The sequence below is a fragment of the Gobio gobio genome, assembly GCF_949357685.1.
Source record: "Gobio gobio genome assembly, chromosome: 7".
Classification (NCBI taxonomy): Eukaryota; Metazoa; Chordata; class Actinopteri; order Cypriniformes; family Gobionidae; genus Gobio; species Gobio gobio.
The window spans coordinates 14217038-14242542 of NC_137103.1; the positions used below are offsets into that span (position 1 = coordinate 14217038).

The 25505-nt window shown below is 37.2% G+C and overlaps 1 protein-coding gene across 4 annotated transcripts; it reads right to left on the bottom strand.

The window, feature by feature from the left end:
- LOC307129548 (uncharacterized protein) lies at window positions 1–25505 on the bottom strand. 4 transcript variants are annotated; one of them, XM_079822068.1, is made up of 5 exons: window positions 25390–25505; window positions 11759–11874; window positions 10667–11597; window positions 9183–9353; window positions 184–964 (listed from the first exon to the last, which is right to left on the bottom strand). In XM_079822068.1, the coding sequence occupies exons 2-5, from the start codon at window positions 11814–11816 to the stop codon at window positions 763–765; spliced, it is 1362 nt and encodes a 453-aa protein (XP_079678194.1). In that variant the 5' UTR covers window positions 11817–11874; window positions 25390–25505; the 3' UTR covers window positions 184–762. The 4 variants fall into 4 exon arrangements, 3 of the variants coding, with proteins under 3 accessions (XP_079678194.1, XP_079678193.1, XP_079678195.1); XM_079822067.1 differs by having other exon boundaries at window positions 189–964; window positions 10667–11615; XM_079822069.1 differs by lacking the exon at window positions 184–964 and adding an exon at window positions 4646–5871.

Sequence of the window (25505 nt, forward strand, 5' to 3'; positions counted from 1 at the left end):
CATCAAACATGGAGAGGACATCCCCAATGCATTAATCCTTTATGAAAAACTGAAATTGACCAACTCTTTAGTGGAGTTATTTTACATAAGTGAAGATGATGTCGAATCAAAGCCAGAGGTAAGAGAAGAACCTACAATTTAACAATTACCAACATACAGGTGCTGGTCATATAATTAGAATATCATCAAAAAGTTGATTTATTTCACTAATTCCATTCAAAAAGTGAAACTTGTATATTATATTCATGCATTACACACAGACTGATATATTTCAAATGTTTATTTCTTTTAATTTTGATGATTATAACTGACAACTAAGGAAAATCCCAAATTCAGTGTCTCAGAAAATTAGAATATTACTTAAGACCAATACAAAGAAAGGATTTTTAGAAATCTTGGCCAACTGAAAAGTATAAACATGAAAAGTATGAGCATGTACAGCACTCAATACTTAGTTGGGGCTCCTTTTGCCTGAACTACTGCAGCAATGCGGCGTGGCATGGAGTCGATCAGTCTGTGGCACTGCTCAGGTGTTATGAGAGCCCAGGTTGCTCTGATAATGGCCTTCAGCTCTTCTGCATTGTTGGGTCTGGCATATCGCATCTTCCCCCCATCTTTTCGATGGGGTTAAGGTCAGGCGAGTTTGCTGGCCAATTATGAACTGGAATACCATGGTCCTTAAACCAGGCACTGGTTGCTTTGGCACTGTGTGCAGGTGCCAAGTCCTGTTGGAAAATTAAATCTGCATCTCCATAAAGTTGGTCAGTAGGAAGCATGAAGTGCTCTAAAACTTCCTGGTATACAGCTGCGTTGACCTTGGATCTCAGAAAACACAGTGGACCAACACCAGCAGATGACATGGCACCTCAAACCATCACTGACTGTGGAAACTTTACACTGGACCTCAAGCAACGAGGATTGTGTGCCTCTCCTCTCTTCCTCCAGACTCTGGGACCCTGATTTCCTAAGGAAATGAAAAAAAAATTTTCATCAGAGAACATAACTTTGGACTACTTTTTTTCCGTTTTTGTCTTTAGACGCTTCTGACGCTGTCTGTTGTTCAAGAGTGGCTTGACACAAGGAATGCGACAGCTGAACCCATGTCTTGTCTGTGCGTAGTGGTTCTTGATGCACTGACTCCAGCTGCAGTACACTCTTTGTGAATCTCCCCCACATTTGAATGGGTTTTGTTTCACAATCCTCTCCAGGGTGCGGTTATCCCTATTGCTTGTACACTTTTCTATCACATCTTTTCCTTCCCTTTGCCTCTCTATTAATGTGCTTGGACGAAGAGCTCTGTGAACAGCCAGCCTCTTTTGCAATGACATTTTGTGTCTTGCCCTCCTTGTGCAAGGTGTCAATGGTCGTCTTTTGGACAACTGTCAAGTCAGCAGTCTTCCCCATGATTGTGTAGCCTACAGAACTAGACTGAGAGACCATTAAAGGCCCTTGCAGGTGTTTTGAGTTAATTAGCTGATTAGAGTGTGGCACCAGGTGTCTTCAATATTGAACCTTTTTACAATATTCAAATTTTTTGAGATACTGAATTTGGGATTTTCCTTAGTTGTCAGATATAATCATCAAAATTAAAAGAAATAAACATTTGAAATATATCAGTCTGTGTGTAATGAATGAATATAATATACAAGTTTCACTTTTTGAATGGAATTAGTGAAATGTAGCGTCTGTAGGAATTTTGGGCGCAGACACATAGTTTGACACATAATGAATCTTCCAAATGATTCGATCAGAAATTACCATTTTACAAAGCCCAATTCAGCTCCAGACCCCAGGAAATCGACCATCTATCACCAGAGAGACGGAGGTTCCATTCTGCCCGGAGCTACTACTTTTAAATAATAATTACTTGATTGCCTATGAACTTTTGACCAAAACTTAGACAAAGAGGACAAAAGACTCGGTGTGATCACAAGACAAAGAAACAAACCAGATCTCTGTCTTTTCAATGACCAGTAAATGAACTCCACGTGACACAGCTAAAACTCCAAGCAAACTCACAGAAACTGTTACATATGTAGTAAATCAAATCATTGATTATTGGACTTGCATTCAAATAGCCTTCGACATAGCTTGTTAGTGTGTTTACAACTGATACACATGACTATTATGCATGTATATCACTCCTAATTCATGCAATTATGTAACTATTGAATGAGTGGCTGAAAAGGCACCATGTTTGATATCTTTTTTGTTCGTATAGGTATAATCCAACAGATGAGCTGAATGAAATCTATATAGAATTGATCATGTCATTATAGTAAGAAATTAGGTCTAAATTTACTCTCTGCTTAAGAGCAGGAAACTAAATTACCATAGATAACCCAATTTTATGGGAGGGGTGGAAACACAGTCACCCCTGAACCCTAATTGGCCAGAACCCATCCAGGGGATGGGCAAATATTTGAGTTTTAATCTCAGAAAACGGACGTTCACAGCCAGTTCAGAGTTGTTCAGAGTTGTTCAGAGTTGACCAGATGAGTTGAGTCCTAGCAGTTGACCAGAGTTGAGTTCTGAACGGAGAGCTCCCAGGAGACGATCTGACGATCGTGGCAGACCAAGATCAGAGAAAATGGGTTAAACAACGATTTCATTCAGGCCATCTGCTCTTCTCTCACTTTCCTTTCTTTTACTTAAAGTTTATTTTCTTTCCGTTAAGTCTCGGGTTCTGTTAAGTTTCGCACAAAGTTTCTCAACGAGTCTCCAAAAGCGCAATTCAACTTCAAACAACGCCCACAAGACTTCCATCCAGCCGCCAACACGCCACGTGATTGGCTTCCCAAGACGTCGATCAAAAGACACGACCAGATCTTCAGCGAATCAAAGACCCGGGAAAACCCCTCTCCAGCCGGAAAAGGGAATCCCCTGTCTGAGACAACACACAAGACACAAACGCAAGTAATACCTCTAGATTCCGAGCTGAACTGGTGCATTAGATCAAATTTAATAACCCTGCCTAAGAAACGATAGGAGGTTAAATTACTGATCAATGGTTTCTTCAGGTCATGTGTCATAAATGCATATATTGCTTAGGATTTCATAATTTCTCTCTCTTAAAACTTGTTCTTTTCCTCACCTTCTTCCTTTCTGCAATGTGTGTGAATGTGCGAGTGCGTGTGTTTATGTTAGATATTAGTTTGATGTGTTAGAGTAATCAATAAAGTTCCGTTTGTATTCAAAGATAGCTGTTCTTGTGTTATGTGCTTACGAATTTAATGTCTTGAACTGCCGATCTAAGTTACCTGGCTGTTAAATAGTGTTTCACTATTGTTCGGATATTAATATCCGCGTTCAAATGAACGCTGGAAGAGTCATTTGCTCGGCTGTAAACTAGACTCTCAAAATTCCCTATGAATTCATTAATTCATTCATTTGAGCTAAATAGACCTGTTTCCCTTTAACAGAGTCCCCTTTAAGTTCTTACATATCGGTGGACGAATAAGTTAAGGTGTAAACATTAATTCTGAATTATTTATAATGTAATTCAAGTCTCTTTCATTTTAATTCAATTCCCCGTTTGAGTTATTATTTGATCTGACTCATAGTCGCTACAAATAAATCAACTTTTTGATGATATTCTAATTATATGACCAGCACCTGTATGTATACACATGTACTTATTCATACGTATTTGCTGAAAGAAAATTCAGAGTATGAATGTATACAAAATTAATAGTGGATAAAATTAACAGAGCCAGGATTCAAAGTATTGGTTATAGAACATTTTAGATGGGTATATATACATCATACATACATACATACATACATCATACCATATCTCTTCTCATCACATATCAGATACCTGCCATTGCTCCAAAAAAGGAACAATGAGGATGCATCAGGTGCTAAGTGTGTCACCAGGCAAACTGAAATACCGAGACATCACATGTCTCTGCAAGAGAGAGGCAGGTATGTTGGATTGTCCCTGTTACCAGTTAATGGAGGCAACTGTAAGTGAAGAAAATAACCATGCCCCTGCATTTGATGGTACAACTGAAACCAGATGGCGTCCACAATTCATTGAGGCGAGACACATTGGAGAATGGTGTGTGGTGAATTATGAAGACGAAGCCTATCCTGGCATTATCATTAAAGTGGAGGAACACAACATTATGGTTAAGTGCATGCACCCGAATGGGATAAATAAATTATTACCTGGAATGCAGACCAACAGATTCTCTGTCTGATTACAGAGGCACAAGTTGTCAATAAACGCTCTGTACAGATAGACAAGGCTGGAATTTGAAAACAGGAATTTGTTCTTTAAAATGGCTTATTGCTCGTGTTATTGTTTGTGAATGTATATCCAGATTTCTTTTCAGAAGTGTGCTTCTCTGTTATGTGGTGTTTACATTAGGTTTTTAGTTAATGTAAAACCCAATAGAACCACACTGGAATACATTCAGGCAAGGGTCAACTGAAAGATCGAATCGTGTTCTGAAAACAAATGTATTTTTTTTTCTCAAAATTTCAGTTTAGGGCAAGTTGTTACACGTGTTGTGTTACAAAATGTTACAAATTGACAGAATTTATTTACTACAATATTTCTTGGCCACAAATTAAAGACAAATTGTTATATTTAATGTACTTGCTTTTTCATGTTTTGTTTTATAATATAATTTTGTTTATATTCAAATTTTGCTGGAAAGACGGGCAGGTTTTTTAACTCCCTGCCTGTTTCATCTCAACCAGAGAGGCCGTTCTAAATTCTTGGTTATATCAATGTGATTGAGAAATTTTTGTATTTATTTTTTTAAGTTGAATAAATGTTTCATTGCCATATTTTGTCATGCTTTTGTGTTCTGCTTTATGTGTCCACCCCGTTGTGTGCTTGTCCACCCTGTCATCTTGGTATTTTAAAATTATATTTAAAATAATAATTCAATCATACCTATATAATCCAGAGTGTTCAAGAGCTAGGTGTGGGGGCAATAACATGCAAACAAAAAACTATGTCCAAATAAAAATGTTTTATTCAAATAAGAAAAAAATTAATGTGCGAATTATATGAGTTTCTTTAAAACCACATGTTTTACGTAAAATCTTTTATGTATTAATAATTTGAAAGCAAACAAATAACCCTGTTTAGGAAAGGGACATCATACCTATCAGAAAGTATCATTTGCATCTTAATATTGCAATTAAAATGTATTTAACAGTAATATATATGTCCCTGACAGGGTGGACAAATCCTATGGTTTATGCTCTGAAAAATGGCCCATAATTATCTATAATAATATATTTCTTATATACTTGAGTGTCTACTATTTATGACATGACATAAAGTGAATGGTAAATTAATATAAAAATGTGTGAGTATTGTGAGGGTTGAAAGGCACTCTCTGGTGATGACCCTCTAACAACCTGCTTTCTGGAATAGTTAAGGGTTTTTATCTGTGTACACTCACAATAAAAAAAATTATAGTGTTTAGGTAAAATAGAGAAAACAAACAGGATGCCACTTTTTGCTATCCCGGTTTCCTTTCCATGAAGCTTGAGTTAAGGAAAGTTATCATGAAGCTGATGTCATAACAAATGTCAGTAGACCGGGAAGATTTTAAAACGAGCGGTTTATTCATAAATCTGTATGATCTGTCCTTCATGCTGTGGAAATACTAACTGGAAGACAGAAAACAATGAGAGCAATGCTGAAAAGGGCAGTGGCTACATATGGTCTATAGGCTACTAGCAAGCGCTTGCGTACCATCTAAACTCTTGTTTTGAGAAGGACCTGACAGCAGCCTGCAGAATGGGGTGGGGCTCCATGTGTCGCTCCGCCCCATACTTACTCAGATTGGCTCAGGCATCTTTCATAAGCATAGATGATAGGAAATGTGCCTGGAGATGTCTTCACTACAATGAACAGACAATACAACATAAACCTACATTGCGCAATTGCAAGATAAATTAATTATGAAATGTTTATTTGTGGTGGAGAGTGTACACACACCCTGTACTTAAGTTTAAGTAAATGCTTTAATAAAATATTTCTCCTGTAAAGGAGAGGTTTGTACGACAAAAATAAGATACATTATATAAATTATTCAAATTAAGACATTAGAGCTCAGTCTGACATTATAATGAATTATTAGGAGCACTTGATCTGACAATATCATATTAATCATGCATTTTAGCAAAACAAGACCAAATCAAGTGATTGTTGTTCACTTGACTTGCTCGGTAACTGCTGCAAGTTTAACAATTTGGTTAAGTCGAATTGACAAATTAACCATTTGATGTTATTTGTGAACCAATTCACTGAAAAGAATAGGCTCAAAATATTTGCTCACAAAATGGACTAAAAGTATCCCAGTAATGGCCATTGGCAATTACATTGTCTGGAGTCTAAGTATACAATTTCACAGGCTTGCTTTTTTATAATCAAGCTTAAACAATTCTGACAAACTTACAGTGAAAATGTTTTTAAATTAAGACTGAAAGAGTTGTCAAAGCTTAATGGTGGATAGTTGGTGGTAACTTGTGGTTTAGCTTACAAAAATACATGATCACTGCAGCGCTGTATTGCGGTGTAAATTCACCTAAGATTAAAGTCAGGCCACTCACTAGTAAAATTAATCAAACCAAATTGATTTCTGAAAAACAATATTCAGGGTAGTCTCTTACAACCGAAGCATACCTCAGTGAGATACGAAGTGAGCTCCAAACAAAACAGAGTATTTATTCAGTCAAGTCATACATAGAATTTTTTCAGCAAAGAATTTCAAAATTGATTGGATAAACAAATTACCAGATTATCACAAGGCCTCCAACTTCCTTTTATCATACAAAGTACATTTTCCGCTTCATCAGCATCCCATAATATTCACCAACATCCTATAATAGTTAAGCACTTAACGTGCGTAAATATTTTTTAATTGGAAACATCTTATCTGACTCCCTAAACTTCTCCCTGGCCTAACTGACCTTCACTGCAGAAAGTCATTATTCCAAAAATGCACACATATGCATACCAATCAGGCATAACATTATGATGAAGTGAATAACACTGATTATATCTTCATCACGGCACTTGTTAGTGGGTGGGATGTATTAGGCAGCAAGTTAAAATTTTGTCTTCAAAGTTAATGTGTTATAAGCAGGAAAGATGGGCAAGCGTAAGGATTTGAGTGAGCTTGACAAGGGCCAAATCATGATGGCTAGACGACTGGGTCAGAGCATCTCCAAAACTGCAGCTCTTGTGGGGTGTTCCCGGTCTGCAGTGGTCAGTATTTATCAAAAGTGGTCCAAGGAAGGAACGGTGCTTTTTGCAGCTTTTTGCAGTGGATGCCATTGAAAACACGGCAAGTCTATCCCTCAGTCTCGCTTTAAAATTGTGCTGATCTGAATAACAGGGTTCGTACACATTTGTACCAATACATTTCCATGGCTTTACCATGACTTTTAGGCAAATATTCATGACCTAAGCTTCCATTAAATGTCTGTGTATACACGTAAAATAAGAAAAATCAATGTTCAAATGTCAAATCACAGCATATCTTTAACTAATTAATTAACGACAAGCTATGTGGTTTAATACAAAATAAACGCTGACACACCAGTAAGATGGTTAGACATGTTTTTTGTCTGACCCTAGCAATGGATTAACACACATCAATGGGAGGCAACAATGTAAAATAAGTACAGTCATGGCCAAAAGTGTTGGCACCCCTGGTAAATATGATCAAAGATGGCTGTAAAAAATAAATCTGCATTGTTTATCCTTTTGATGTACCTTTCATTGAAGTAAAAGAATTGGAAGTGGGGGGTAAATCAGATTATAAAATAAACGCTTTTCTCCAAACCACGTCGGCCATAATTATTTGCACCCATTTATTAAATACTTTTTGCAACCTCCTTTTGCCAAGATAACCGCTCTGAGTCTTCTATAATGCCTGATGAGTTTGGAGAACACCTGACAAGAGATCAGAGACCATTCCTCCATACAGAATCTCTCCAGATTGTTCAGATTCCCAGCTCCATGTTGGTGCTTCTTCTTTTCAGTTCACTCTACTCATTTTCTATAGGGTTCATATCAGGAGACTGGGACAACTATGGCAGAAGCTTAATTTTGTGTTCAGTGACACATTTGTGTGTTGATTTTGATGTTTGTTTAGGATCGTTGTCTTGATGGAAGATCCAACCACGGCCCATTATAAGATTTCTAGCAAAGGCTGTCAGGTTGATTTTTTATCTGTTGGTATTTGCTAGAATCCATGAAGCCATGTGTCTGAACAAGATGTCCAGGACCTCCAGCAAAAACATAGGCCCACAACATTAAAGATCCAGCTGTATTTTTAACAGTGGGCATGGGGTACTTTTTATCCCCCTTTGCACCAAACCCCTCTGGTGTGTTTGCTGCTAAAAAGCTCTTTTTATAGTTTCATCTGACCACAGAACCGGGTCCCGTTTTAATTTCCAGTTGTATCTGACAACTGAAAATGCTGAATTTTGTTTTTGGATGAGCAAGGAGGATTTTTCTTGAACCTCTCCCAAACAACATGTGGTGATGAAGGGGTTTTGATTTTTTTTTTTAAAGACTTTCTGACCCCAAGACTCAACTAATCTCTACAATTCACCAGCTGTGATCCTTGGAGAGTCTATGTCCACTCAAACTCTCCTCCTCACCGTGCATTAGGACAATATAGACACACGTCCTATTCTAGGCAGATTCATAACATCTTTAGTTGATTGGAACTTCTAAATTATTGCCCTGATTATGGAAATGGGGATTTTCAAGGCTTTAGCTATTTTCTTACAGCCACTTTCTATTTTGTGAAGCTCAACAATCTCTTGCTGCAGATCTGGGGGCGTATTACAGAAACATCTTTACTTTTGAATCCTATCTTATCTGTTTTGTAACCATGGCAATTTCAGTTAGGACCGCATTTAGGACAAAGGCTATTACAGAATTACATTTCTTAAGTGCTTAATCTTATCTTAACTATGGATAGGAAACATGTATTACAGAAGCATCCTAACTCAACAAAAAATCCTAAAAGCTGTCTTAACTTTAGGATAACCCCACTGGTCATACTTTTTTTTGTTGCAAAAGGCGATTTATAAAACAGGCTTTAACTTTTCAACGGAGCTTATCAAAATGTAAATTTCTGCCACACTGGAATTAAAAGCACGCCGTTGTTTCTCCATTTTGATTTTAGGTTTACCTCAGAAGCAGTTTGCGCGTTGTTGGTTGCTTGGTAACAGACCACTGTGTGATCCAGTGGGTTAAACCATGGAACTGGTAAGCAGAAGGTTGCTGGTTCGATCCCAGCGGTCGCCACCAGTGGGTTCTTGAGCAAGGCACTTTACTCCATGTTGCTCCAGGGGGATTGTCCCTGTAATAAGGGGGAAAGTCCCTGTAGTAAGTCGCTTTGGATAAAAGCGTCTGCCAAATACATAAATGTAAATGTAAAATGTAGACCTGACAGTTGATTACTGAACTTGGAGCGGTTTAAGATTTCCTAAAATGAGATTTTGTAAGATAGGATAAGAATCCTAAATCAAGTTAAGATTTGCTTCTGTAATAGGAAATTGTGAAAATCCTAAATTAACTTATCATATCTTATATCTGGTTTGATTCTTAAGTTAAGACCTAAGATAGAAGGTTTCTGTAATACGCCCCCAGAACACAGAATATATTCTGTGGTTTTACTCATTCTGATGGATGATTAAGATAATTTGGACTTTGTGTTTTCTTATATTTATACTCACGTGGAACAAGACATCATAGCTAGACAATTTCACGGAAGCTGACGACACTGCGACATTAATCTCTTACATCCTATCTGGACTTTGTTATTTATGATGATGGGAGAATTCGCAAGTTTCAGTCAGAATTCACACAGCGAGCGTACACTGAAAAAACCTCTTCGTTTCAGGGATGACTAATCTGAACGCTTCTGATTGGCCATCACGCTCGACAGAACGTTTAATTGGTTATAATGCTCAATGTTGCAAAAGGAAATCTGACGGAATGCAGCAGTCGGGTGGATCGAAGGAACTAAGTATGTTTACGAACTTCCAACGTTTGTTTAACCAATATTATCAATTAAACATATTATATTACATGAATATTTTTAAACAAATTTATATGACTTTTCCCAAAACTTTCTGGTTTATTTATTTTTCCAAAACTTTTCCAGGCCTGGATATTGCTATTTTAAAATAGAAAATACTTTTCCAGGTTTTTCATGACTGTACAAATGTTTGCTCAAAGATTAGAAATTTCGCTATTTTTTGTTGTCCCCTCTAATGGCTGTTGTATGTTTTTTTATTTCAGCTAGTGTGCAAAAAAAAAAAGAAAAAAAAAAAGCTTGCAACAATGACTTTGCAAAAGATGAACATTAGACAAAAACAGAAAAAAACATTATCATCACAGTTCACTTGAAAAATGTTAGAAACCTTTTAATAGCTAACAAGTGATTGAAGTTCAAGTCCAAGTTCTGTCAAATCATTATAAATCGTGTTACAGCAGTTGTGAAAAGAGAAGAGCAATGCTTGCCCAAACTATCACCAAATTTAAATTTCACTGCTAATTTAAGCAAATTACCCTTTTAGATTAAATCACTCTTATTGATTAATCTGAAGGTCAAATTATTTGTAAGCACAATATCTGTAAATCATGGATGTGAATGTGAACTTTGCTTACTTAGATGACTTCGGGTGATGCTTTTTCACATGAGTTTGTAGATTAGATGATTGGGTGAAACTCTTCCCACATGAAGAGCACTGGTGCGGCTTCTCTCCAGTATGAATTCTCTTGTGATATTTCAGGTGTGTTGCCTGAGAGAAACTCTTTCCACAGTGTGAGCACTTGTACGGTTTCTCTCCAGTATGAACTCTCTCGTGTGATTTTAAATTGCTCGATTTAATAAAGCTCTTCCCACAGTCAAAGCACAGATAAGGTTTCACACCAGTATGAATACTCTCATGCTCTTTTAAATACTTCAGTACTGAAAAACTCTTTCTACAAAAAGAACAAACATGAGGCTTCACAGCAGTATGAATTTTAAGGTGTCTTCTTAAGTATGATTCCAAAACAAATGTTTTATCACACTGATCACAGCTGAATGATCTCACTCCAGAGTGAGTGCACAGATGATCTTTGAGAGTGCTTTTGTGAAGTCTCATGTGCTCATTTAGGTGTCCTTTATGAATGAAACTCCTTCCACACTGAGTGCATGTGAACGGTTTTTCTCCAGTGTGAATTCTCATGTGATCATTTAGGTGTCCTTTGTAAGCAAAACTCTTTCCACACTGAGTGCATGTATGAGGCCTCTCTCCAGTGTGCATTCTCACGTGTCTTGTAAGGTTTGATTTGTGACTGTAACTCTTTTCACACTGAGTGCATGTGAAAGTTTTTTCTCCAGTGTGAATTCTCATGTGCACATTTATGTGCTCTTTGCAACTGAAACTCATTCCACACTCAGGGCAGGTGAAAGATCCTTCTACTCCGGTTCTTCGAGCTTGTTTTTGTGTGAAACACTTTTCACTCTTGCAATGACTGTTTCCATTTTCATTTGTGAAATAATGAGGGTTTTGAAGCGGATGTTGTTTGTTCATATTCACTTCCATCGGGTCTAAAATCAACACATCAACTTTTCAAAGTTCAAAAAAGGAAAAAGAAATTTAAACAAAGAACAAGAAATATACTATAGTGAGTCACGAGTAAGCAAAAACATAGTCCTTTTTCAGTTTTCATCCTCATCAGTCATTAAAGAGAATGAAGGAAAACACAAACCTGTTTGTTCCTCTGTATCTTCATCTTTTATTCTGTGGGATTCTTCCTCGAACTCCATGTTTACAAGAGTATGTCAGTAGTTTCTCCTGGAGTAATTCCTCCTGCTTCTTCTTCTCCTGTGGGAAGATGGGAATATTTCCCAGCATTTAAACTCTCATGAATGGCTGTGGGAGCGGCTTCACTGACTGAAGGTGTGAATTGGTCACTGTTGCTCTTTTAGTAGATGCTCATCACACAAACAATCACTCTGAATTAATCAAGAGCAAATGTTTGCTCAAAGTTTAGAAACAACTTATTTAGCTATTTTTTTGTTGCCCTCTCTAATTATTATTAACAATTAAAAACAAAACATAAATGAGTTCCAAATGACAATTATTTTGAGCCCCACACTTTTCAGGGCTTCAAAGCTCTAACATTGGATGGTAAACACAAAATAATAGAATAGAATAGAAAGCATGCACCCCCCTCTTCCTGAAACAACGCACTGAAAACGCCAACTAGACCCAGTAAATTCACAACGATGTAATACAATATGGTTCTTTTTTTCATGGTGTCTAACATGACAGTCCCAATCATAGTCATTATAAGTTGTGCATTGCTGTTGGAGCTGCATGCGCTGATCACGGCACGCTTCACTACTACATTAATTGTTAACCAGACGCATCCTATATGAGATTAAAAAATCAGCTATAGAAAGGCCCACGGAAAATAAACACAATATTACAAATATGACTTTATCATATCGACTTTGCTTTCCCATTTGAAATTTGGCAGTTTGCATAAACGAAAATGCAAACGGCATTTACACTTATGATTTTTAACATTTAGTAATTTATTTGTAATAAACACTTTAAGTGGCCCATTAAACAGTATTATTTATATGTTGAATTATGTTTTTAAGACATACATGAGGTCATATTGTGACCATTGCGCTGTGTGTAGAAAGAGCGGTAATATTTCCTCCAGAGTGAGAGCGCCTTTCTGGAGATTCCGTTCATTTCTAAATTCCAGTGCCACGCGCTCAACCCAGAATGCCATTTGTGACATGCTGGTTCGAATATAGGCCTATCTGAAATAAGTAGCAATAGGGCTGCCTCCAACTAAAGTTTTTTTCTCAAGTAGTTGTTCATTTAAGCCGTTGTTCACGCAGCACCAGCAGCTCCATGTCATTGTCGGCTTACTCTGCTATATTTGCTTATTATTTATTAAATCAAGGCAATCGGTAGATAAAACATTGATTAAAATTAAGATACAATTTATACAAAACGAAATTCACTTTAAAGTCGGCATGAAACGGAAGTTGAGATCGTCTTTTTCTCCTTATTGTGACGTATATCCGAGTGAAACGGCTTCTGAAATTAGAAAAAATGTAGGGCGAGGCTTGATTTCGTCCTTTGGGAATTGATTGGATCGTTGGAAGTTGGGCGTTGCTAACAAAATGGAGGCAGATTTGAAGTTTGCACTCAGTTGTGGAGAAACTCGATCTATCTCTTAAATAAATGTATTTTCTCTCTAAATCTTTTCTACATAATGTTACTGAGCATATTTCCTCACTTTTCGCTGGTTTATGCTACAGATTTTACTTATTTTAAGCTTTTTATGGCTTTATTTCTGTAAAGCTTTTTTCTCAGCTCTCCCTTATAAGGGGGGCGCGCCGTAAGCGCGTTCACACGCTGCATTCCTCAGTGCGAGTCGTCACGATAAGCTGTTCGTCCGACTATATTGAGTAATTTTTACATAAAAAAGCTTTTATTTCTCATATATTTCTCTCTTTTTGCCTCAAGTCCTTCTTGAAGAAGGTATTGTGTATACCGAGAAAAATGCACCTAACCACGATCAGTGACATGTTTCTGAGAGGAGGTGCAGAAACGAGACGGGGCGATAACCCCGCCCTCGCGCCATAGCACATGACCGTGAGAGAAGAGAGGTCGTTTCGATGGGGGAGGGAAAGTTAACATATTTGATTAAAGATTATAAGGGTAAATGAATTTTAAAAAAATAATGAAGTGCAAAAAAATTTAGAAATGCTTTTAAATCAGTTATAGTAAACACTACAATATTAATATAAAAATACGAATTGTAAAATTTGATTTCATGTCGCCTTTAAAGAAAGGCTTTCAACAAATGAAGTGGTCAAAATCATTTCTGACCCCCATGTCTTCTGACATAGGCCTATTTCGCATCTTATGTGTCCTGTTCACTTTTCATAATCATCAACGTAAATTAAATAAAAAAAATAACATAATAATATTTAAATATATAAACCTAAATATGCAACATGACATCATGACTTTGCGTAAACATACACACCACTTTCTAAAGCCAAATGGCGTGTTATCTGTACGCATTTTGATCTATCCGCGTGTATGTCTACGGCATGTGATTCCGCGTGTATGTGTACGCCGTGTGATTCCGCGTGTATGTGTACGCCGAAACGAACCATCATCTCCGCGTGTATGTCTACGCCGTGTGATTCCACGTGTATGTGTACGCCAAAACGAACCATCATCTCTGCGTGTATGTCTACGCCGTGTGATTCCACGTGTATGTGTACGCCGAAACGAACCATCATCTCCGCGTGTATGTCTATGCCGTGTGATTCCGCATACGTCAAGATTCCGCGCGTATGTCTACGCCGTGTGATTCCACGTGTATGTCTACGCCGCGTGATTCCACGTGTATGTCTATGCCGCGTGATTCCACGTGTATGTCTATGCCGTGTGATTCCGCATGTATGTCAACGCTGTGTGATTCCGCGCGTATGTCTACGCCGTGTGATTCCACGTGTATGTGTACGCCGAAACGAACCATCATCTCCGCACGTATGTCTACGCCGTGCGATTCCGCGTGTATGTCTACGCCGTGTGATTCCGCGTGTATGTGTACGCCATGTGATTCCGCGTGCATGTCTACGCCGTGTGATTCCGCGTGTATGTGTACGCCGTGTGATTCCGCGTGCATGTCTACGCCGTGTGATTCCGCGTTTATGTCAAGGCTGTGTGATTCCGCGTGTATGTCTACGCCGTGTGATTCCGCGTGTATGTCAACGCTGTGTGATTCCGCATGTATGTCAACGCTGTGTGATTCCGCGTGAATGTAAATGGATTTATAAACATACTAAATTATGTTTTTTTGAAAATGTAAAAATGCAGAATGTTTCTTGTGATGGGTAGGTTTAGGGGCAGGGGCAGTGTTTGTGTGTATGTGTGCGTGTGCGTGTGTGTGTGTGATGGGTAGGTTTAGGGGTAGGGGCAGTGTAGGGGGATAGAATGAAACGGCGTTGATAAACACGCTAAAAAGCGATTATGCGTCTTGATAGCACGCCAAAATGGCATAGCGAATTGGCATGTCATACATACGCTATTTCATGAGATCAGTCTGCAATATATGTTGTAATGGCTACAAGTAGCCTATAGTAGGTTACAGTAGGCTTCAAAGAAATTTCATGTGGGAGCGGGATTTGAGTGTCGTTTTACCGGTGAGCTGTTCATGAGTGGAGTTCATGAGCTTCACTCACATGCTCTGGTAAGGTAGGCAGTTTTTTTGCGTTCATTTTAGTTTATACAATTTGCTCTTTTATTGTTATTTATTGTTTATTAAAAACAGCTCAATAACCCTTTTATTTAAAGGTTTAATGTAGGCCATAGTCCATTGCATTATGATTGCAAGAAGTATCAACAATGTCAAAAATGTGATGTCAGTCATATGTCTCGGTGTGTATGATGTTCTCACTGAGTAAATGAGTGTTCTCACCGATTTGCTTGTTGTGCTTCGTGTTTTATAGACTCGATATTGTTTCTTATGCAAAAACTTTTGTGATATTTCCTAATAGTCGATAAAAAAATTGTGAAATAACTGCATTTCCATTAACTGATGTTATGCGACTAAAAAAAATTATCCTCTTGTGATAAGTCATTCCAAAAATTATGCTACGCATGTTGTTAGGTTTATGTATATCCCAGCCCCCACAAGCCATTATTTTTAATGGAAAGAGACGTGTGTGTTATCCAAGCATTGATGGCAAGGAAAGCACCGTACTTAAGCGGCATATATGAGGTGTTTCGGTGTTTTTCTCTCTTATCTGCTTCAAGGTCTTGATAAATTGTGGCATTTTATATTCTATTGTCTTTTATGAGTTTAATAAAGAACTCTGTCTCGTCTTCTGTCCAAACACATCATCATCTGTAAAAAATGATCGACTTTACACACGCAGGTTATTGTGACGCATTTTGTCAAATACAGAGACGAGCAAAATGTTTGAATTTGATGGTGTAACTCAAAGTTTTTTTTTTTTTTTTTTTTTTACCACTTCGTTATTTTGCCTTGGAATTTTGTTTGTTGGAAATATAAACTGAATTTAGAAATGCTTTTGAAATTAAAAACTTTGCATGAAATGAACAGCATTTGGAGTGGAGTGCAAAATAATCTGTTCCCAGAATCCATGGCCTTTGCTGTTATTGTGAGTGTACACAAATAAAAGTAGACAGTTTACTGTTTATAATTATGTCTTGCACTTTATGACTAAAAATGACGGAGTGCGAGTTGTTTCCACTGTCATAAAGGAAAAAATCCATCAGAAGGCGCTGACGACTTCGTCAGACAGAGGGTTAAAGAAAATGTAGCCTATTTAGTTTCATTGTTAGGCTATGTTTAAATATTATTATTATTTTAATTTCATATGTTGATTATGAAAAGTGAGCAGAGTAAGGCACATAGTTCAGATGCGCATATGTCTGGGGACATGGATTTTGAGCACTTCATTGAATTTTGTTTTCTAGAAAGTCTTTCTTTAAAATTTATTTTGTTTTGCATAAATTGTATTTGAATTTTGATCAATATTTAATCAACTATTTGGCTGTATATTTAATAAATAAGAAGCAAACCAAGATCGTCGGGAATGGATTGACGTGCGTAACTCTTTCCGTTGCCTTTGAGTAAGGTATACTTTATTTAATAGCTGCCGATGTATTTAGCAATGTTATATCTTCCGGGGTCAAAAGTAAAACACCACATTAGCAAGCAGTATCATGTCCACGCTGGTTACATTTAACAGCAGAGATCCGTGTGAACGCAGGCTAATCTATAACATAGTGATTTCGGTGTTAATTTGATTAATTGTGGAGCCTTACCGTACCGATGTCTCAAAGGTAAAAGTTTGTTGGTTTAAATAGCCAGCAGAGACCTACAAATAGGTCTCTGCTAAAGTTTTTAAAGCATTTTATCTGATTTTCCACGGTCAGGCAAGTGCCGATTTCAGATCTGTCACGTCCGTAACGGAGAGACGTCACGTCCATAACAATGTTTTTTCCTCATAAATGCAAAAACAAAAAATAAATGAAAATAAATAATGTATGTTCTATAGAGAGCCAACCCTTATCCTTTCAGTTGGTATTGTTTCTTCTGTTTTGTGCATTTTAATTCGCAGAATTTCTTCAAAGTATGTTGTCACCCTAATCTGCATATTTTTTTGTCACGTCCGTAACGCATATTTATTTTCCTCTTCTAAAATATAAAACGTGTACAGACTGATATTTTTCTGATGCCTAAATTCTATGATTAGGGTTTTAAGAAAATATAAAGAGATGGTTCAATGTATTTATAATGAATAAATTCTATAAAAATTTATATTTCAAGTAGGGGTGACCCCAAATAGTCGAAGATTCGATGCATCGATATGCGGAGCCTGATTCGACCACCGATCTCTCAGTCGAATCTTCGCGGGTGTTATGAAACGAAGATCATACCATTTTGGCAATATGGGGGTGCGTAATGTCTAATTTCACACAGAACTACTGGTTTTGTACGGTTATATTAAGTTATATACAGCCTTTAATTATGATAATTCTGTAAAAAAAAAACGTGAAAAGAAAGAAGCATTCAATAAATATTTTTAACGTGTGTGTGAATAAACCCAACCACCCCTGTGACAGATTTAAGTTTCACTTTCCCTCATCCGTGACAGACGAGGCGCATCTTGGCGGCAGGGATTACTTAATGTCTGGAATAAGAAACTCTAAAGTGTGGATGCACTTTGAAATAGTAAAAGATGATCCAAAAAAAGTAAAATGCAAGTTGTGCCAACAGCTCATGTCCTACCACTCATCAACAACAAACATGGCTTTCCACTTAAAACGGGCAAGTTTAAGAGCGCACTGCAGACGGCCAACGTTAACAAGTTGGTTTTCCCCGCACACAATTCGAAGAGACTCAAACGCACACAAGCAGAGTGAAAGACTGGATTTTTTTTCGATCGGGTAGGGTACAAGTGTTTTCAAACATTTCAGCCGTTTCTAATTTTAATTTGCTGTGAACATGTTTAGCTAAAAAAAACTGCCAGTTTAGCGTTTATTGTTGTTTCGGCAGTTAAAAAGAGAAATTTCACAATTCTGGCAAAACTTTCGTTGTTTTAATAATTTATTTATTTTATTTTATTTATTGGTCACTCAGGGTTACTTAATTTAACTGTGGCTTGTGTTTTTTTATATATGAAGAGTTCAGATGCTTCAGATGCACTGAGTGAATGCTCTCCGCATATAGTATAGCCTACGTTCATAAAATACTTCATAAATTCATACGTTCATAAATCCCAGCCTCAGCCCATTCAGAAGTACTGGTACTTGGGTAGAAACCTATACATAGAAACCTGTCAAAAATGCTTATTTTAAAGAAAGATGTCAGACGGACTTAGAGGCGTTTGCATCTGAAGTCTTCATATGTTCCCCTGCACTTTGCACACATTTATTATGCTCCCTGTGACTTGATTTCGTTTTCATCTATTTTTTTTTTATTAGTAATGTATATTCTGTTCTAATTTAATTCTGTAAATTAATGCTTTTTATTGTTTTTCGTTGTCTCGATGTTGCGCTGCAGCTGCACTGAAAGCATGTTGGCACAGCAATTTTCCCGATTTAATTTAATTTTGCAAAATGTGAAATGCAAATCCTGTCTGCAGTCGGTGTGTTCTTTTCCTCTCTAGGCAGGTATTTTTTTTTGTTTTATTATTTATTAAAATGTGCTTTTATATATTTGTGTGATGTTCTGTATTTCGATCGCGGCTTTAAAATATTATGAGAAAACATTTTACGAATGTTTATCCACCACATTACCTTTTATTTAAACCTAAATAAGAAAGCCATTGTCAGTTTGTCTGTCAGGCAGGCAGGCAGGCAGTTTTGGTCGCTTTATTAAAAGTTGTTGCTGTGTGGAGTGTGTAAAAGAAAATAAAAATAGTTTTACCCGCCTGCTGACTGTCGTGCCCCTCCCAGTCCCAACCCATTCACACACACATAGATGATTCGACTATCGGTCGACTATAGAAAGATTCGACAATTCTGATTCGAATGTGTAAATAATTAGTCGGGGACACCCCTAATTTCAAGTTTTGACCTCAAATGTCACGTCCATAATGCTGGAATTGCCCGACTGTCAACTGTCCAGCTCAAATTTAGTGCAGATGCGATGCAGTGATGTGAATCAGCTCATTTTGAGAGGGAAAGAGAGAGTGATTCACACAGTGAATCACTCGCGCTGTTTGTGAACTTACATCTCACAGAAAGTTTTCCTTTTGCACCTTCGGTTGCAATACTCAACCAAAGTATTGCAACTTTGACACAGCCGCTTGGCTTTTGGAACCGAAATTTGGCACTGAAAGATAAATCATTTTTCGATACTCATAGTATCTGAGTTTTTCGTTCGATTCCATAAAAGTATTGGCGTTCGGTGCCCAGCCCTATTTGCTAGAGAGTGCTTTTGCTAGTAGCACAAAGTACAACAAGAACCCAAAGAGACAAACCGAATACTTTTTTAAATTTTATTTATTTGTATTGTTTCTAACATGTCCTGTTCTGTAGACATGCTCTTTATTTATTATATACTGTAGGAATGCCACAATTCTCAATATAATATATATATATATATATCTCCGTTTTAAATATTTCTCTCAGTTTATTTCGGCTCTGTTTGAGTGTGCCTGTCAGTCTACGCACTGATATGAGCAAATATCCGATCACTACGCACAAGTTAGGGTGTGTTTAGCCATGCTTGCAATGCTGGTGTCAGAGAGTTATACTCACGGAACACTGTAGTTATTCATGATCACTAAAGTTCATTATTTGAATGCGCTTTAAAGCCTTGCCGGTTAAACATTTAATTGCCGTGCTCATGCACTGTTTTAACATGTGCTGAGCGCGCACACTAAAAACCTGTCAAACACGTGATTACTGGACTAAGTAGTATTATTGCGCTAATACTGTCGAATACACACAAGGTTAACATAAATACTAGGGATGCACGATATATCGGCAACATATCGTTAACGGCCGATAAATGATTATTTTTGATGTTATCGTTATCGGTCCAATAAGAAAATTTGACCGATATAGTCAAGCCGATAGATAATGTATTATTTCCTTCAGCTGAGATGGACGCGCTGTCCACCATGATGGGTTTGAATTGCTCTAAATATGTTTGGAATCACTTCGAAAAGGAAAATACAGTTATGTGCAACATGTGCAGCGCAAGTCTTCTATAATCTACATAAAATGATAATGAGAATAGAATAGGCTGTAAAAGAGCGTTGTGTTTCAGCGCGTTTGTTGAGGGAAGAGCGCGCCCACGGAGTTACACCTTCATGACGAGCACAGTCAAGTTCTCTTGTGCATTCACTGCCTTTTGTGCCTTTGTAAGTTGTAATATTATATTTATTATTATTCTGTGTATGTAATATCATATAGGATGCGTTTGGTTGAGTTAATAAACGATGCAGTAAAGCACTTCATTGTACCAGTCTTTAGCTTCAGCGCGCGCCCACGGAGTTAGGCTACACCTTCATGACGAGCACAGTCAAGTTCTCTTGTGCTTTCACAGCCTTTTGTGCCATTGTAAGTTGTAATATTATATTTATTATTTTGTGTATATAATCCCATATAGGATGCGTTTGGTTGAGTTAATTAACGATGCAGTAAAGCACTTAATTGTACCGGCGCGCGCATTTCAAACAGAAATGCACAGCATTAATAACTACTGGGACTGTCCTATACATAACACTGCAATGAGAATATTTCTGTTATAAAACGTAGTGAATTCTCTGGGTTTAGTTGTTTTTCAGCGCGCTGTTGTGGGAAGCGTCAACAACGCATTCTGACCAGCACAGTCAAGTTCGCTTGTGCATTCGCGTCATTTTAAGCATATGTAAGTCGTAATATTACGTTTTTGTAGTATAAACATCTGATTAAAGTCATATAGGATGTGTTTCGTTAAGTCAATAACCCGCAGTGCTTCACTGTACCGGTGATCATCTTAAGTTTCAGCACGCTCTCAAACAGGGGAAGAGCATCCACAGGAGTTATAACCCTTCACCTATGCGTGATTTTGTGCTAATATAAGTTGTAATATTATATTTATTTTGTATAAATATCTGATTGTTCTCATATATGATGCGTTTAGTTGTTAATTAAACCTCTAAGCGCTTCAGTTTATGGTTGTTCGTTCATTCTCTCCAGCTTCAGCGCGCTCTCAAACAGCAACATTATTCCTAATAGACTAGACTAATATTACAGATGTTTACTATTACTGTAATATTAAACATATTTTTTTTTCCAAAAACACAGAAGCATTATTTTTTATAATTAGCACTTTTATTGTTCTCGTATCATTTCCATCAACAATATGGTTTGATTAAAACCATTTCTTTATCGTCTGTGCGGAGGTTATTTCATGCACTTGCATTCTGATTCTTTATTATGCAGCCTAAGTAATGCTGTTCAATTACTTGTTTGCATTATTTAGGTATATTATTTTTATTTTTTAGACAATATAATTTTTGGTAACATTTTACAAATAAGGTCTCATTTTATTAATGCATTAACTATCATGAACAAACAGAGAGCAATAACCTTTGTTTCTTTTAGTAATAAAATGTTTGTGTTTTGTAACAGTCCATTCACAGTTCATACCTAATGTTAAAAGACACAACTTTGGGTCTGAATATGTTGAGATTAACATGAACTAAAATTAATAAATCCTGTTGAAGTATTGTTAATTCATTGTTGGTTAACTAATACTAACAAAAATTAAACCTTATTGTAAAGTGTTAAAAAAAAAAAAATTGGCCATAGGAGTGTAAAATTAATTTGAAAAGGTAAGGAATCTCACACTGGTTCAAATAGGCTACTGTAGTAGGTTTGATTTATGTTGAAGTGTTTGGGACATGGCTTTTAATGGTGAGCCTTTTGTTTTTGTAATCAGGCTCTCAGAGTTTATTAAAATTTGTATTTAGATTTATCGGCCAATATATCGGTTATCGGCTTTCAAATATTAAGAATTATCGGTTATCGGTATCGGCCAAAATGTTCATATCGGTGCATCCCTAATAAATACAGTCAGTTATGTCTAAAGTGAAAGTAAAATCGGCGTGTGTTAGGGCTGCACGTTTTCAAGTTTTTCATTAACCGTTAACCGAGGCCCTTAGCGGTTAATACTCGGTTAACCCAGCCGGATCTCACGAAAAATGCGTATAAATAGTACGAGTGTGTAATGTCGTGGAATGTATATGATACGCACTTTATGGCGTATTATACATACGAACCCCCCACCCCACTACCCTAAACCTACCCAAGAGAGCGTGTCATATATACGCCATAAAGTGCGTATCATATGCACGCGAAAAACAGCGTATCATATGCACGCCAAAATGAGTTTTGGCGTATACATTCCACGACATTGTGTGATCGGGGGGTTATTATTTTTAGTTTATTAAGTTGACGACCGCCATCTCCGTAGTGAACGCGCCTATAGAGAGAAATGCACATCATCGATTACATAATCAGAGAGTAGCCTATTTCTTTTCGTTTTAAATTGTTAAAAGACATTTCAAGCTGAATTTTGCACACATAAGTTGAAAGGCATTTGTTTGTGCATGCATGTAAAACATCTGCAACATTTATAAAGTTCACTGATAATTATGCGTGCATTTATGAATTATTATCTAAATTAATAATGAAACAAGGACGAAGCATAAACTGCTTTGTTTGTTTAGAATGGAATGGATCGCATCGCAAATAGATCCGAATGAAGAAACGAACCATAGCCTAGTAGAAAATGTTTTTTCCGTCTATTTGAAAGTTAGGCTAATAAACATGTTGCATTCGGCGGCCTGATTATGTCATTTTTTAAGTTACATAGCCTGCCTCCAGTTTTCTTCAACTTTACTTATTAAGAGGCGATAGTTGACCGGCATAGCCTATCATCAAAATGTCTGGAAAACGAAATCTCTGCCGGTCACTTTGACCGGCACCCTTTTTTTCTAACTGAAACTCTGGTGTGCGCGCCGCAACCCCGAGATACAGACACACACAAAAAAAGGGTAGTTCGTTTTTAACACCTTTAATAACTGGTTGGACCACATTGGAAATGCATTTATAGAAATAAAACGCATGCAGTGGTAAGGACAGAGCAGTAAAAGTCGGTCACAGTGCGATCTGACAGCACCGCAGTAACTGCCCACCGCTGTTCTAATAGGCGCTCAAACATGTCACAGACGCTGTTCCACCTGGTTTTACAGGACTGTATTAGTTTGTGGTGTGGCAGTTTAATTTGTTGTTGTTTTCTTTCAAGCGCTTTCGTTGCCACTGAGCTGTGGTTGAAATGGCTCACAAGCTTTGCAGCAGCGGAGATGACGCGGTTCAAAAAAAGAGAAAATCCATCATTTATAGCTAGCTGAAGCGTATGCGCAAAGCATGACACAGAATGCCAATCAACGCCTCTATAAGCAGCCACAATGTTTTTTGCGTTGTCGTGCACACAGGCAGTTATAGATTCGGCTTTAGCACCACTGCACGTGTTTTGCGCTAGCATCGTGGGGATGGTAGGCTGGGCGAAGGTACTCGCAGGCCCCGCGGCCGCCTCTCTAATGATCCCCGGGTGTTGGCTGTTGAGATGGTACAACAACGAGGTTGTACTTGAAGTATATCTAAGCACTGCATTGCAATACTTGCATTTTGCCCCGTCACTCTCAATTTTAAAGTGCTCCCACGCTGTACTTTTCTTTGCCCGCTTCATGTTAGAAAACTCATGACTTCTTCTTGTGGATATTACAAATGTCTGGGAGCGTTCTGGCGGTCTCTAGTGGTGCAAAAATATATTACAACTAAATTCAAAGCACGCCATTGACGCCACTTAACCGAGCAAAATGTTTCACTCGGTTACGCAATTTTTAACGGTTAATCGGTTAACCATGGACACCCCTAGCGTGTGTCTATATATTAGATGTGTAGAGGTCTTAAATTGACAGCAGCGCAGCCTAGTGAACATGCTGCCGCTTGTCCTTAAAGGGAAAGTTAACTTCTAAAATAATGTCATTATTTACTCATCTAATGTTGTTCCAAACCTGTATTCTTTCTTCTGAACACAGACAGTTGAATACCAGACAGTTGATGATAGCCATTGACATCCATATTATTATTTCCTACAATGGGGACCAGCAACTGTTTGGTTTCCAACATTCTTCAAAATATATGTTATGTCCAACAGAAGAAAGAACTTTATTCAGGTTTAAAACAACTTGAGCGCGAGTAATCAACAGAATGACAGAATTTTCATTTTTGAGTGAACTATCTCTTTAATTTTACATTTATTAATACAATGTTAATGCTGCTGTACAGCTCTGAGCTGCCACTGTAAATCTTTATATATATGTTTTTTATATTATACTATACTATACACTAGGAATGTGTACAAGGTTTTTTTTAAAGTAAAGTTTTAAGTTTAAGTAAGGTTTTTCAGGTCTTTTAAGTAAAATAAAAAAAGTAAATATATGTTTTCTCCTTAACCTCTTTCTGTTCCTGTCGCCTAAGAATAGAATAGCAAAAAACTGATGTGACTAGCCACCAGAACCGAAAACCGTGGTTAAAAACCGAGGTATGTATTGAACCATGGACTAACTGTATTGTTGCACCCCTACTGTACAACCAGACATGATTATTATTTATTTATTCATTCATTCATGTTGTACCAGTCTAATATGACTGTCAGTTGAAATAAACCTTGTGTTGTAAGAACTTGTTTTATTTGTTATGAATCTATTTTGATGCGTTTTCCGTAACTTTTGTCATTTTACATAGGTTTAAAAATATCAAAATTAATATCGATATTGCAATATTCATTTTCGATATCGCAATATCTCATTTTGTGAATATCGTGCACCCCTAGCTCTGATTGGTCAATTGATGTTACATATAGTTTGTTAATTATCATATGTAGAGAATTTTTATATTTAGTTTGCATTATAAAGTTTCAATAGCCACTCCACACTGTTAATCTAATGGGGATGGTAAGGGGCGTTGTTTTACAGCTTTTTGTCATTTTATCAACAATTGGGATGTCATCCCCCTTCAAATCGATCCGTGCATAGGCTACATTAGATATGATTTTTCATTTAAAACTCTGTTTACCAGCTTTAATTTGTTCATTAAGTAACATAAAACAAAAACACAACTCGTAATATTTAAAAATTGTAATGTGAAGAACCAGTCATTATAACGAGGTTAAGTTTCACGAGCATAATGTGTCTACAACATCAGTCGTTTGAATTAAGATCTCTCAATAAATAATAAAATTAATGTAACGTTACTCACAGTCTGAAAACACAGCAGATTTAGATCAGAATAACGGTTGTGTTTCACTTCTCATGTTTATTTTCCCTTCCTCTCGCTCACTTCTCTTCTTCTCCTACTAGACTCGGATGTGTGTC